The sequence below is a fragment of the Sus scrofa genome, chromosome 10 (assembly GCF_054392235.1).
Source record: "Sus scrofa isolate SSC_HxYL_T2T_F1_AM1 chromosome 10, Sscrofa_HxYL_maternal_Yorkshire_Landrace_v2.0, whole genome shotgun sequence".
NCBI classification, from domain to species: Eukaryota; Metazoa; Chordata; class Mammalia; order Artiodactyla; family Suidae; genus Sus; species Sus scrofa.
Genome location: NC_139392.1, coordinates 57,234,590 through 57,250,288, shown reverse-complemented (window position 1 = coordinate 57,250,288; position 15,699 = coordinate 57,234,590). Strand labels below are relative to the sequence as shown.

The 15,699-nt window shown below is 40.6% G+C and overlaps 2 protein-coding genes across 5 annotated transcripts in view; one reads left to right on the top strand and one right to left on the bottom strand.

Moving 5' to 3' along the window:
• Positions 1-15,699, top strand: part of RMI1 (RecQ mediated genome instability 1) — a 534,328-nt gene that overhangs the window by 236,309 nt on the left and 282,320 nt on the right. The window lies entirely within an intron of this gene.
• SLC28A3 (solute carrier family 28 member 3) overlaps positions 9,634-15,699 on the bottom strand; it is a 65,500-nt gene continuing 59,434 nt past the window's right edge. For 3 of the 4 annotated variants that reach the window (XM_021064009.2, XM_084978822.1, XM_021064008.2), the window contains exons 16-19: positions 11,823-11,904; positions 11,023-11,121; positions 10,695-10,815; positions 9,634-10,241 (exon numbers count right to left, since the gene is read on the bottom strand). In XM_021064009.2, the coding sequence (XP_020919668.1) occupies positions 10,115-10,241; positions 10,695-10,815; positions 11,023-11,121; positions 11,823-11,904 (429 nt within the window). In that variant the 3' untranslated portion in view covers positions 9,634-10,114. 4 annotated transcript variants of the gene reach the window in all.

The window sequence follows — 15,699 nt, the reverse complement described above, 5'->3', positions numbered from 1 at the left end:
CTTTCGTGGCTCAACAGAAATGAATCCAACTACTATCCTTGAGGTGCAGGTTCGATCCCTAGCCTTGCTTAGTGGGTTAAGGATCTGGCGTTGCTGTGTGGGTCAAAGACACGGCTCCTCTAGCATCCCATGTTGCTGTGTCTGTGACATAGGCAGGGAGCCGTAGCTCCAATTCGACCCCTACCTAGCCTGGGAGCTTCCATATGCTGCACCTGCAGCCCCAAATAGACAAAAATAAATAAATAAACAGATAAATAAAGGATCTAGCATTGCCGCAGTGCTGGGGATCTGATCCCTGGCCTGGGAACTCCATATACCTCAGGGTGGCCAACAAAGAAACAAACAAAAACGCTTCCTTAAAAATGGTGATGTAGAAGAATATTTAACAACATGTAAAAATGTTCATGATGTATTTAGAGGGGAAAGCTGACCTCAGAATCAATCACAGTAGTGACCTCATTGAAAAAGTTTTATATATGTGTACACATACACTTTGAATGACGATATCTACAGATTATTAGCACTTGATATGTTTTCTGATGAGTTACGGGTAAAGTTTTTTTATTTTCTTCTTAACATTGACTCTTTTTCTACAAAAATACGATTGATTACTTTTGCAATAAAGCATCTTATAAAAGCTGTTATGCGAAGGGGGATAGACAAAAACATCCATGAGCACCTGTCCTATACAGATTCAGCAGGCTAATGTAGGGAGCCACCTCCACAGCTCCAGATCTCTGCCTCCTCCTAAGGGCACCAGCTCTGCCTGGTTGCTAGGGAAACTCTCTGGATCTCTGCCCTGTTGCTCGCTATTGATGTTTGGATAGTGACTGTCCTCTCTGACCAGAGGCACTTGTAAAAACCTATAACCAGAGATCTGGCGTTGCCGTGAGCTGTGGTGTAGGTCACAGACATGGCTCGGATCTGGCATTGCTGTGGCTCTGATATATGCCGGCAGCTACAGCTCCCATTGGACCCCAGCCTGGGAAACTCCATATGCCATGGGTGCGGCCCTAAAAAAAGACAAAAGACAAAAGCAAACAAACAAACAAAAAACAAAAAACAAAAAAAACCCCCTATAACCCGAATAAGATTCTCTCCAAACATATTCTTGGTATAAACAGTAAGAGGAGGAGTTATTTAAGAAATTAGTTTTATCTTCTGGTCATCTAGAAGACCAACCACCTGTAAGTTTTAGATGGAATTTTGATCGAATTCTTTCCGAATACTTCAATAGCTTTTAAGGAAAAAAAAACAAACAAACTTTCTTGAGTGTCAGCTGTAACCCCCTCTGAGCCCTTGGCCCTTGTTTGAGAACTCCGAAGTCTGTTACCTTGGGAACAATACTCAAGTCAGACTGCAACAGGAGGACCGCTCCTGAGTCCCCAGGAACATATTGTTTCCTTCTCTTTGGTTCATTTTGGTTTAAGTAGATGGAAACCCTCACTTTTTGGATAACCTGTTTTCCATGGCCAGACACTGATGAACAGATGTTCAAAGAGGGCAAATAATCCTCAGCCTTTTGAGACGTTTGTCTCAGAAAGTGCACGTTGGATTTTTGATGGGTGAATTCTACCAAGAATTCCAGTCTTTGTTTTGCACAGGTGCTTTTAAGAACTGACCAACCTTTCCCATAAATAGGATTATGTTTATCATGGCTCTTGAGTTACAACATTTTCAGCTGATGGATGCTTCTGTACCTTGCAATCTCCTGGAACCAAAACCTGTTATGGTGGGATCAAAGCTCACCCTGAATATGCCTTGGTCTTTCCTACAATCCTTTCAAACTACGAAGTGTTTTTTACATTGCTTATGTATATTTTTAATCCATGTTCCTGCTCTACAGTTTTATGAGGTCAGATGTTAATGTAACTCTTACTTTTACTGGAGACTTAGAAAAGCCAAGCGATTTTTCTCAGAATGCAGGACAGTGGAAATGCCATTATGTGGTGTGTCGGAACAAGCTAATCAATAGTCTATTCAACAGAGAGTGACCTCGTGGTGCTCTAGCTTCCCTGTTATTCCCCACCAGGGCTCAGTCCTCACTGGTCTTCTAGTTTGTGGCTCAGAACAATCTTGAAAATCGCTGTGAAGAACAACATATAAGTAAAGAGATTCAGCAAGATTATGAGGGAGAGGAAGGGTGACAGGAACAAACCTCCATGTGAGTCAACCATGTCTCTTCACAGTCCAGTTTAGATTTCTGCATCTTAAAATATTCTAAAACTCCTAAAGAATATGTGGCACATAGAAATTTCCCTCAAGAGCAAACATTCTACACAAACTAAAAACAACATACATGTTAATCAAGAGTAGAAGGAATACATTAATTGTGTTATATTCATACAATGGAATAATACTCAGTGATAAAAACAGGATAATTTATTGGATAAAACTTAAATTCAAATGTCAAATGAGAAAAGCATGAACAGAAGAGCATGTGCTGGAGTTCCCCCTGTTGGGCAGTGAGTTAAGAATCCGACTGCAGGAGTTCCCGTCATGGCGCAGTGGTTAACGAATCCGACTAGGAACCATGAGGTTGCGGGTTCGATCCCTGCCCTTGCTCAGTGGGTTAACGATCCGGCGTTGCCGTGAGCTGTGGTGTAGGTTGCAGACGCGGCTCGGATCCTGCGTTGCTGTGCCTCTGGCGTAGGCCAGTGGCTACAGCTCCGATTCGACCCCTAGCCTGGGAACCTCCATATGCCGCGGGAGCGGCCCAAGAAATAGCAACAACAACAACAAAAAGACAAAAAAAAAAAAAAAAAAGAAAAAAAAGAAAAAAAAAAAAAGAATCCGACTTCAGTGGCTTGGGTCTCTGGGATCACGGGTTTGATCCCCAGCTTGCTCAGTGGGTTAAAGGATCCAGCGTTGCTGCAGCTGCGACTTGGATTCAGTCCCTGGCCCAGGAACTTCCATACACCACGAGTGAAGCCGTGAAAAAAGAGAACATGTGCCGTATAAATCCATTTATGTTAAGTTCGATCTGAATCATTTATCTGAATTAATCTCTAGGGGAAGGAAATCGGTCAGGCTTGCCTGGGAGTATGGAAGCGTGGGGGTGAGATTGCTTGGGAGGAGGTACTGGGGAGCTTTGAAATGATGGAAATATGCTCCATCTTTTTTAAAAAATTAATTAATTTTTTTTTTGCTTTTCAGGGCCTTCCCCACAGCATATGAAGGTTCCCAGGCTAGGGGTCGATTTGGAACTACAGCTGCTGGCCTACACCACAGCCACAGCCATGCCAGATCTGAGCCGCATCTGCAACTTACACCACAGTTCGCCACACGCCGGATCCTTAACCCACTGAGCGAGGCCAGAGATCGAATCTGTGTCCTCATGGATGCTAGTCAGATTCATTTCCCCTGAGCCACAACAGGAACTCCAAAAGGTGCTCTATCTTGACTGGGATGATAGTCACATGAATATATACATTTGTCAAAACTCATCAAAATATACACTTAAAATCCATTCATTTATTATATATAAATTATATTTCAATGAAGAAAAAGTATATTTTATAGCCTTTCTGTGTGAGGCATTTTCTTAGGTGCCTTATGTACCTTAATTCTCACAAAAACCTGAAGGAAGAGATATATTTATTTGCATTTGGCAGACAGGGAAACTGAGGCACAGAGAGGTTACATAAGCATCTAAGGTAACGGAGCTTGTGTTTGGGGCCAGGATTTGAACACTGACAGTTCAACTTCAGAGATGGACGCTTAGCTACTGAATTATATTTCCTACCTGCCCACAGTGGCAACCAGCTTGTTGTTTCCCATTGCCTAGAAGAGCTTTTCCAAATGCGATAGCAGAACAATTGCTCATATAAGCAGAATGAATCTGATTACTTCAAGTATGCCTATTATATTGGGATTGGGATGCTTTCATGATTCCATTTACTTTAATGATTAAAAAATTTACTGGAGTATAGGTGGCTAAGGATGTTGCATTAGTTTCAGGTGTACAGCAAAGTGAAACAGTTATACATATATCAATTCGTTCTCAGATTCTTTTCGCATATAAGTTATTACAGAATATTGAGTAGATTTTGTTTGTAGCCCTACCACCCTGAACGTGCCTAATCTCATCTAATGATTCCATTTAGCTTCAATGTAGACAATACCACTGAATTGCAGACTAGCCTTGCCTGAATTTCATTTGCTAATCATTGTTCAATACAGTTAATGTTGTAAGGCAAGTAAATCATGTGTGATGTTGCCTAGAAATAGAAGATGAAAGTAATTCTGACATTGGGCTTGAAAGAAGATTCATTCACTCCAGTTTGATAGTTTTAACTTACTGTATTGTTTATTATGTACTGAGAAAAATTAATGATATCTAAGTGTTCACAAGTGGCTGACTATGGGGAATGAGACTGAGATGGGAGGAAGATTTCCAATTTCTCGATTATACATTGGCACATCATTTGCAATTTTTATTATGATTATGTACTTCTGGGTGAGATTTTTTTAAAGTTTTTAATAGTGACCCAATTAACTATTCCTGCTTATGTGAAGGTTAGTCATTTTGTGATATTCATTCATTCATTCATTCATTGAATAAACTTTTAGGGAGTTCCCATTGTGGTGCAGCGTAAACGAATCTGACTCATATCCATAAGGATTCAGGTTCTATCCCTGGACTTGATCAGGCATTGGGGATTGGGGATCTGGCATTGCCATGAGCTGTGGTGTAGCTTGCAGACGTAGCCCGGATCCTGGGTTGCTGTGGCTGAGGCGTAGGCCAGCAGCTGCAGCTCCGATTTGACCCCTAGCCTGGGAACTTCCATATGCAGCAGGTGTGGCCATAAAAAAGCAAAGAAAAGTACTGAATGTCTCCTCCATGCCAGGAGCTAGGTGCTGGAGATATATAGGAATTTGTAGTCTATCTAGTGGTCAGGCAGACATTTGGGCAGTTATGAAGTGAAGTTGATACTCTGTAGTTATAGGAACTTAGATTAGACCAGAGAATATTGCCCCAATTCTCCTTTACCTATAGTAATCTATAGATGTGGTGGCTCTTTACCTGAAGGCGAGGGGGAGTTGAAAGAGACGAGGAATTTCTAAGTGGCCTAGGATTTTACAGTCCTCTTATTTTGAAAATATTATTGGAAGCATGCCCAGTGCAGGGAAGATATGGGGCTGATTCTGCATGTAAGCGTGACTTGTAAGACATGGGTTTGTTCTTAATCTTGGTTTCTCATACTAAAATGTTTGAATGTCAGTTACTAGAGGACCAAATTTCAGGATTGTCATTTGAGTGCTTTTCTCTAATCCATGGCTATAGGCTGTATCCCTTTTTTCATCTTCTGTCTTCCCATTTTGCAAAAGGCATAGTAAGAGGAGTTGGTTTGGCTCAGACCCATTATTTACTTTCTAGAGTCTCTTGAAATAGAAATGCCAAATGGTCTACAGTGCTGTGGCAGGAATTCGACCCCTGGCCTGGGAACTTTCATATGCCACAGGCATGGTGGAAATTAAGAAAGAGAGAGAGGGAGAGAGGAAGAGAGGAAGGAAGGAAGGGAGGAAGGGAGGGAGAAAGCAAGCAAGCAAGCAAGCAAGAAAAGAGTTCCTCTTATGGCACAGCAGAAACGAATCAGACTAGCATCCATGAGAATGTGGGTTCGAACCCTGGCCTCACTCAGTGGGTTGGGGATCAGGTGTTTCCATGCGCTGTGGTGTAGATCGCAGACGCTGCTCAGATCTCGGATCCCGTGTTGCTGTGGCTGTGGTATAGGCCAGCAGCTGTAGCTCCTATTTTGACCCCTGGCCTGGGAACTTCCATATTCCAAGGGTATGGCCCTAGAAAGCCCCCTCCCCCCCTAAAATAAAAGGGAGAAAGAAAGAAGCTCCCTTTTCATCCAGGGGCAGTCACATTGAGTCAGCTCATCTTTAGATACAGAAAAAGAATGGGTCAGTCAGTGTAAACTTTCTTCCTGCTTTAGCTTAAAACAAAGCTGTTTTTTATTAAGTAACAGGTTGTGAAAAGGTAGCTTTTCTCAGGACCTGATGGTTCATTAGCGTCACATGGTGCACCTGACCAGGCATTTCTTCCTTAAGTCCTGTGCTCCTGCCTGTTTAAAATGTGAATTATTGCCTCCCTACCCCTGCTCCACTACACTCAGGGTAGTTTAATCCTTCCTGGCACACTGTGTCCCTCAATAACTTCTTTATAAGCATGCCTGATTCTGGAATTGTTCTGTAATTGGAAGTAAGCCTCAGTGGGCAGGTGCATGTCTTAAGCTCTTCACAGTGGCCTACCAGCCTAATTAAATTGCAGAAACATTAAAGCAATTAGGAGGGAGAATTTGCAAAATGAATGCACATTAGTAAACTGTGTAGTTACGGAAAACTTCTCACTCCGACCCAACTGTGTGGATGTGTTAAGTTTACCAATGGAAAGAAAAATCAAAGAAAAATTTCCATATTCCATGACTCTAATCTATTCTTGGCTGAAACCCCAAGGCTTCTGCAGGGTCAGAGAATTCGTTTACAACCATAGCTTCTGGATTGGAGAGAGAAATGCTATTTCTGCCCCCCACCTCCCCTTCTCCTTTTGAAAACCAATGGTAAGCGATAAGGAGAATAAGAAACAGTAAAGCAAACTTCCATCTTTATTGGAATTAGGCAACATTCATATCTGGACCTATAATACTGTATTTGAAACAAGGCTTTTGGGTTAAAAACTGTGCCAGTATGAACTTAGAGTCAAAGAGATGGCTGGAGGCTTTGAATTTCGTGGGCAGACTAGAGTTCTTGTTGGGGTGAAGGATTTTTCACGGTAGATTTCACAGCCTTGGCTTGAAACAAGGTCAGGGTGCAGAGACTGACAGCAACATGATGCCAGCAATGAGTGAACTCAGGTGACACCTGACCAGACACATAGGAAATACATGGACACTCCATCTTTTGCCATCTTAGATGACTACAGGTTGGTGGATGGGTGGAGGATAAACTGTGAAGAACAAAGAGCCCTCCAACTTCTACATCTCCCAAAGACATCACTGTCCACCAGAAGCCTCCACTGAGTGGTTTCACTGGGAAGAGGGAAACTTCCAGCCAGCCCAGAGCCACTCAAGATGTTCACAGGGGATTGATAAGGTTTCTGGAGGCAGCAAGCCTCAAGTGCTCATCACCTCATTCACCTGATCCCTACCGTTACTATCCTTTCTCATAATATGGCTCAAGGATAATACCTCCTTCCTTCACTTCAAGGATGGACAACATTAAAAAAGAACTCAGCACGCGACGTACGTGAACATGTAGTATTTAAAAGGAAGTTTCAGAGTTCCTGCTGTGGTGCAATGGGATTGGCAGCATCCTGGGAGGATGGTCCGGCACAGTGGGTTAAGGATCTGGTGTTGCTGCAGCTGCAGCTTAGGTCGCAACTGTGGCTTGGATCTGAACCCTGGCCTGGGAACTCCACCTGCCAAGGGGTGGCCAAAAAAGAAAAAAAATAAAATAAAATAAATAAAAGGAAGTATCATACCTACACAAAGAGGTAAATGAATAAAACACATCAGAAAATGTATATGGCAAAACAGATGAAAATTAAGACAACATACTTCTCCAAGAAGCAATCTGGAAACATATATTAATACCGAATATAGACACACACTTCAATTCACCTAGGAAAGCATCCTATGTAATTTCACTGTCTATTATGGTAGTCATGAATATCTAGCATATGGAACTATTTCATATATGGAACTGAGGAACAACAACTTTTATTTAAAAGCTGATACTTGGAGTTACCACCATGGTGCAACGGGATCAGTGGTGTCTGCAGTGGGTTAAGGATCCCTGCATTGCCACAGCTGCAGTGTAGGTAGCAACTGTGGCTCTGATGTGACCTGGCCCAGAAACTCCATATGTCGTGGGGCCGCCAAAAGAGAACAAACAAGCAAACAAACAAAACTAATCCTCTTTTCAGTTACTGAAAAACTTGTAGGTGCTATTTGGAACAACCTGTGTATGTAAATTTACTTTTACATGTAGATGTTATGTTACCTGTAGATGTTATGAAATCTAATTACAGATCAAGTACTGCCAGTGGAAATTTAGTGTCTCAAGATATGCTCTAAGTATAAAATATACACTAGATTTTTAAAGACAATTCAAAAAATGTAAAATCTCTCATTGAAATAATATACTACTAATATAATAATAATACATTGTTTAAGTGAATTTTACCAGTTTCTCTTTACTTTTTCAATAGTGACTAAAAAATGTTAAGTTATATGCAACTTGTGTTATATATTGATGAGATAGCACTGCTATACAAAATAAAAGCACTGATATGTTGACAAGCACATTTCAAAGTAGCAAAAACAAAACCATACAAACCTGAAAACAAAGTAAATGCTTGTCCATAGAGGAATGACTAACACATATACATAATATGTCATGGGCAATTATGAAGACTTTGAAAAGAATAATTATAGTTTTGTCGGTGGACTTGAATATCCACAAAGCATTATTATAGAAAAAAACCAAACCACATAGAAATGTAATTCCAGTATTGTAAAACTACCATTCCAATACTCAATAAATGGATATTTTGTAAAATATGACCAGAACATGAAAAAAGTACAGAAAGCTATGCATCAGGTTATTTAACTTGGGCTTTGTATATGATGGGGCAGGGGAAGAAGGAAGGAAGCAGCAAGAAAATAAAACCTCTAACTCCTTCCCTTCCCCAGAATATATATTATCTCTTTTATGTTAAAATTGTGTGTGAGAGCACACTCCCTCTCTCTATCTGACACACACACACACACACACACACACTAGCAGGAGCTAGAACTATAATGACTTGTAGAAATTTCCAAAGTATATTTCCAAGTGAAAAGAAGTTGGAGGTGATGTAAATAGATTCGTTCTATTTGTGTAGAGACAACAAATCACCCACATTTTTATATGTTTAGAGAAAGGTGCATGTGCTAGTCAATTAACCATAATCTCAGGGTGTGGTACTGGAAAGAGACCTGGGGTGAACAGGGTGGAAAGGAAGGGGTGTGTGTATGTGATATTTCCACTTTTCATTAAAAATGGATATTACTTTTTGAATTTGAAAAGAAAAAAAACAATTAAAAATAGGGCAGTAATTAACTTTCTCATGAAATTAAAAAGAGAGAGACAGAGCTTAAAACATCCAAGGAATAGTAATGGCAACAGACAGAATTTAAAAATTAGTTGGTCACAGAGGCATACTAGAAACAGCAAAGAGATTCTCTTAGAGACCCTCAGGAATAAAACAGAGTAGAAAAATGCAAAGAGTTAAAAAGAGAAAAAGGAATGAGAAGAAAAATCATAGCCATAGCAAACAAAGGAAAACCAGCATATGAATAATTGGCATCCCTAACACACAGGGCCATAGGCTTTTATGAAGGCTGACACCAGAACACAGAGAACAGAGGGAAAGGACATATACCTCTTTTTCTAAAATGAAGTCTAAATACTCAAAGTGCACAGTGAGCTCCAAGAAAAATATGATGCAAATGATCAATAATTAGACATGTCCTAGTGTATTGTACTTCAGAGATTGAGTCCTTTGGGCATTCAGGTCCCTACGTCACCACCACCTCCACCACCACCATTGCTACCTCCATACATAGATCAGCTCTTGACACATGGATTTTTTTTTTTTTTAATCACTCTTGTTTGTGAACAAAAATGAAAACAAATTACTTAAGGTCTTCCAAAACCTTTTTCACATTTTTTCTTTAGTGTGAACCCCTCTTTTAATCCAGTCATTAGTGTTTGTGTTTTCACATACAGTGTGGGCTTCATGCAATAAAGAGCATTGCTGATAGGCATTTCATTAAAAAGCATCTCAGCATCGTCTCTAAAATTTCCTTCCGAGGCAAAAAACATTTTGGGGACAATAGCTCACTCGGGGATGCCCCAGTGAGTAGCTCTTCACAGTAGGGAAGGGGTCAGGGAGGAGGAAGATGTAGATCTGAACTGCTCACTCCTATGTCTCTTCTTTCCAATGAAAGCTGATTCCATGACAGAAGTATCAATCTATGGAAATAGCTTTTTTTTTTCTTCCCTCTTCCAAGCAGAAAATTTAGCACTGGTACTTAGAGTTCTGTTGGAGAAGTGGCTGAACTCAAAATGCATTAGGGATCCAACTGCAGTTCAGCGTCGACGGAGTCAGCAATTTGCAGCAGTCCTTCAACGAGTACAGGCTATAGTTTCCTGCTGAGATGATCTCACCAGGGCCCTTGGCCACAGTGCTGGTGAAAAGTAGAATAAAACAGTTAGTTAAACCTTGGAAGACAGAAACAATAGATGAGCAGAAGATGAAACATTAGGAATAGCAGAGGGGAGGAAGCTGATTTTCTCCCTCATGTTCCTGTCAGGGTGGGTTAAGGACAGAGGCACCAGAGAAGGGGTTTTGATGCTTAAATCCTGTTTGGCCTGAAGGACACCCCTTATGTCCTCCAGAGTAAACAGATAAAGGAAGAATCAGTCCTTTTAAAATACTTGCACATTAAGAAGGGCAGATGAAAGATTTCCTATTGTGGATCAGTGGGTTACGAACCCTACTAGTATCCATGAGGATGTGGGTTCAATCTCTGGCCGGCAGCTGCAGCTCTGATTCTACCTCTAGCCTGGGAACTTCCACATTCTTCAAATGAAGCCCTAAAAAGACCAAAAATAATAATAATAAAATAAAAATACAATACCTGCTCAATAGACTCTGGCAACAAGATACTACATTGGTTGTGTCTCTAACTAAGCTGGAGTTGAAGGCATTCTCCAAAATGTGATGACAGTTGATGTCTACAGGAGTGTTGATGAGTATGCCTGGAAGTGGAACAGAGGACCGTTTATTTAATTAATGAAGCCAGGGTACTCTCCTTCTAATTTTAGCTTCTCTACCTCACTCTGCACATTTCAATTCACAATATGCTTAATGACAGCTCTGCCTCTTGGCTCTCTGCAGCAACATATGCTATGTATGCAGTTGGAGGCACTATCCCCCGAAAGGATAGACAGGACAGGATGCAGTACCTGCGATGGAGGCTGTCATGAAGCTGGCAATGGTCCCCGCAATCAGAGCTCTCACTGCCACTGAGGAGATGTCACGCTTTCTGGAAGGGGCTATGGATGCTGGGGAACACAGAAGCAAGTACAAGAGATTAATCAACTTATCTGGCACCATCTCCTATGCCCCTGGTGGCACAGACTTAATCACAGAATTTTCCCATTGAACTTCCACTGCCCTCAGAATCCTTCTCCAGGTATTTACTATAAATATAAGGAATTAGCATACCATTAGAACCTCTCTGTCATTTTTGAGCAGAGTATTACCTGTACATTTGAGCAAATTCTTCCTGATGTTAGCTTGGAGCTATGCAGGAAAACTACATTGCAGAGCGGGGATAAAAATGGACCCCAAGGGATTTACTGCTGTTGCAGGCCTCCCCCCCTTTTTTTTCTGACACAAATAATATTACAGGAGTTCCTATTGTGGCACAGTGGAAACGAATCTGAATAGTATCCATGAGGATGCAGGTTCGATAGCTGGCCTTGCTAAATGGGTTGAGTATCCGGCGTTGCCCTGAACTGTGGTGTAGGTTGCAGACAAGGCTTGGGTCTCATGTTGCTGGGCTGTGGCGTAGGCTGGCAGCTGTAACTCCAATTCAACCCCTAGCCTGGGAACTTCCATATGGTGCAGGTGTGGCCCTGAAAAGCAACAACAACAACAACAACAAAACAAAATGAACAAACAAAAAAAATTACAGACTAACATGGAGATCTGAAGCATGTCTATATAATAGCTATTGTTAAGGAATAATCTTTTTACTTACTGAGTCCACCGATCGCTATTCCTAGGGAACCGATATTGGCAAAGCTGCAGAGAGCATAAGTGGCAATGGTCTCAGAACGAATCTGGAAATAAGCATAAACACACAGATGTACACATGATGTGACCCAGCTTAGTTAAGTCTGACATCCTACTATGTTATCAATATTGACAAATCTGCAGTGTATGGTGTCAGACACCTGTTGCTTCCTAGTTTTTTTCCATCTCCCCTTGGATTTGGAGGGAGAGAAAGGGGCTGTGTGGATTCAGAGGCTCTCTATGAAATGATTAGAATTGATGGTATTTGCTCTACAAGTGCTATTTTCTGCACGATGATAATTTCTAATATTCAGAATGACCTGGCCACAAGCTATAAAGTGTCAGGAATAGTACTAGCTGCTGAACATACCAAAATTGATCCCAGAAAATACATTATGTTTATTTGACAAAGGACTTATTCAGAATGTATAAATAACAGTTATAACTCATTAAGAAGACAAGTGTCCAATACAAACTGATAAAGAGATTTCAAAAAAGTCACTCAAATGGCCAAAATAAGCACATAAGAAGATGTTTGACATCATTAGTCAACAGGAAAATGCAAACTAAAACAATGAACTACACAGCCACTAAAATGGCTAAAAAAGATGGATGACATCAAGTGTTGGCAAGGATGTGGAGCAACTGGAACTCTTGTACATTGTTGGTGGCAATGTAAACTGATACAGTCTATTTGCAAAACATAAACATACTTGGAAGTTTCATATTAAATTAACATACATATGACCCAGTGATCCTACTCCTAGGAATGTTCCAGGAGAAATAAAAACATGTCTACAAGAAGACTGTACACGAATGTTTATAGCAGCTTCGTTCATAATAGCCCCAAGCTGGAAACAACTCAAATGTCTTTAATTAGGCAAATGGATAAATAAAGTGTGGCTATCCATGAAATAGCATAATGCTCTAAAACAGAAAAGAAAAACCTAACACATGCAACAACTTGAAACCTAAGTGAGTCCATTTGTATGGACTTCTAGAACAAGCAAAAGTGACCTACAGTGAGGAAAAGAAAGATCACTAGTTTCTTGGAGCTGTGTTGGGGTGGAGATGGGGCATTGTTGACCATAATTGGCCATGAGGGACATTTTCTAGGTGTGATGGAAATGTTTGGTATATTGATTGTGGTCATGGTTACACAGGTGACACATTTATCAAAACTCATACATACACTAAAGATAGACCTTTTTTTGTATGTAAATTATACTTCAGTGAAAACGAATTATCTTAGTAAAAAGGAGGCTCACACTTATCAGATGGGGTCCTTTCAGTTGGCTGTGGTGAGTGCTTACCTTTCCTAAAAAATCAATGATTTGGTTCAAAGAAAAAACCAGGCCAATGCTGCATTCAAAAGTAAGGTTTTTTTTTTTCTTTTTTTTCTTCCACTAACTGGATTTTTAAAAGCTCACATTTAAGACTCAAGTGGTCATGGTAAGTTTTTTGTTGATTATAAGGCTCCTCTTTCATAATTTCTGAGAACTCCTTTGTTGGTGTGCATATAGTGGGCAGGAAATAAAAAATTCAAGGAGAGTTCCCATCGTGGCTCAGTGGTTAACAAGCCTGACTAGTATCCATGAGGATGCAGGTTTGATCCCTGGCCTTGCGCAGTGGGTTGGGGATCCGTCGTTGCAGTGAGCTATGGTGTAGGTCCAGACACGGCTTGGATCCCGTGTTGCTGTGGTTCTGGCATAGGCCAGCATCTACAGCTCTGATTAGACCCCTAGCCTGGGAACATCCATATGCCATGGGTGTGGCCCTAGAAAAGGCAAAAAGACCAAAAAAAAAAAAAAAAAGAAGCCTCGGGAAGGGAGATGGAATGAAGTGCTTGAGATTTCTCTTTTGCCTTTCTGGGCATCTGTGGGAAGGGGGTAAACAGATGTGGCCATGTGGGGTCTTGGATGAGTCCTCTTTGCCTTTTCCCATGAATATGCAAGATTATGGGATGTATAGAGCTTAACTGCAGCAGGAAATTAATAACACATCTTCCAACTGTTCTTGCAAGGGAGAAAAGATGCCACAGGTACAAAGACAGTGATTATAGCACTACTTCTAACAGCCAAAGATTGGTAACAGTGTTCATCAACAAGGGGCTGGTTAAAATAAATCATGATGTGCTCACACTGTGACACAGGCATTGAGGTGGAGAGGCATCCAAGATACATTATCAAGTGTAAAGAACAATGCTGAGAACAGTGAGCTTTATAATATGGAACAGGGAGAGGAGCTGAATAGCAGAGAAATAAGAAAGATGACTTACTTTTCCCTCCACACCTTTTTGTACATTGTGAATTCTGTACTGTGGTATGTTTCATATGTAAACAAACAAACAAACATGCAAAGTATTATATTTACTCTAAGAAAGGGAAAATGATGGAGTGTTCATTCTGAGGATAGGCTGCTGCATATGCATTTAAAAAAATTGAAGTCTAGTTGATTTACAATGTTGTGTTAATTTCTGATGTACAGTGGAGTGATATATTTATTTTTCATATTCTTTCCATTATGGTTTATTACAGAATATTGGCTAGATTTTCCTGTGCTATGTAGTAGGACCTTGTTGTCTATTTTATATATAAAATGGTATGTATATGTTAATTACAAACTCCAAATTTATCCCTCCCCCACCTCCTTTCCCCTTTAGTAATTGCAAGTTTATTTTCTGTGTCTGTAAGTCTGTTTCTGCTTATTAAATAAGTTTATTTGTACCATATTTTAGATTCAACATAGGAGTAATATCATATGGTGTTTGTCTTTCTCTTTCTGACTTACTTCATTTAGTAGGATAATCTCTAGGTCCATCTATGTTGCTGAGAATGGCATTATTTAATTCTTTTTTATGGCTGAATAATATTCCATTGTGTATATACCACATCTTCTTTATCCATTCACCTGCTGATGGACAATTAGGTTGCTTCCATATCTTGGCTAATGTAAACAGTGCTTCTGTGAACATTGGGGTATATGTACTTTTTGCATTATAGTTTTCTCTGGATATATGCCCACGAGTGGGATTGCTGGAGTTCTATACTTAGTTTTCTGAGACACCTCCACACTGTTTTCTACAGTGGTTGTAACACCATCTGAAACATCTGTTATTTGTAGAATTTTGATGATGGCCATTCTGACTGGTGTGAGGTGGTACCTGATTATAGTTTTGGTTTGCATTTCTCTAATAATTAGTGATATTGAGCATCTTTTCATGTGTCTATCAGTCATCTGTTCACACGCATTCTGACCTTTAGATGGAGGTCACCAGTGAGCATAAACACTTGGTTTTTGCCTCAGGGACCCAGATCATATGGTTTCGTTATGGGGTACCTTTTCCAGGAGATGGTAGGACACTCCCACCTCTTGTTGGTTGGTACACTGATAATTGGAGGAATGCATCTCCATTTGGTTGATTGGAAATAAGAAATTGGGAAAAAACCCAAACGTTTTCCTCTTTGTGACTCAACAATACCAGAAGCCTCATATCTCCAAATATCCTCTGTGGGTCTGCCTCTGGTTGGGCTCACTCCCAATCCAAATCAGCTCTACTATTCTTTTCTCTCCCCCTAATAACCTGTTCACAAACCTGCTTAGCACAGCCAGAACTGAAAGCTTGCTTCGCTTATTAAGAAAAGTACTTTCTCTTGGCAACTGGCAGCTGGAGAGGGAAAACATTTTACTTCATTTAGCCTATTCTTTACCTTTGGTGGGGAAGAAAGCTTCTTTGTGGTGGCATTCAAACAATGAGGACATTTGGCCATGTTCCACTACGTGCCAGTTGAAGAGCGAACGTTTGAGAAGCACAAGACCTATGGAGCTATTGTTCATATCAG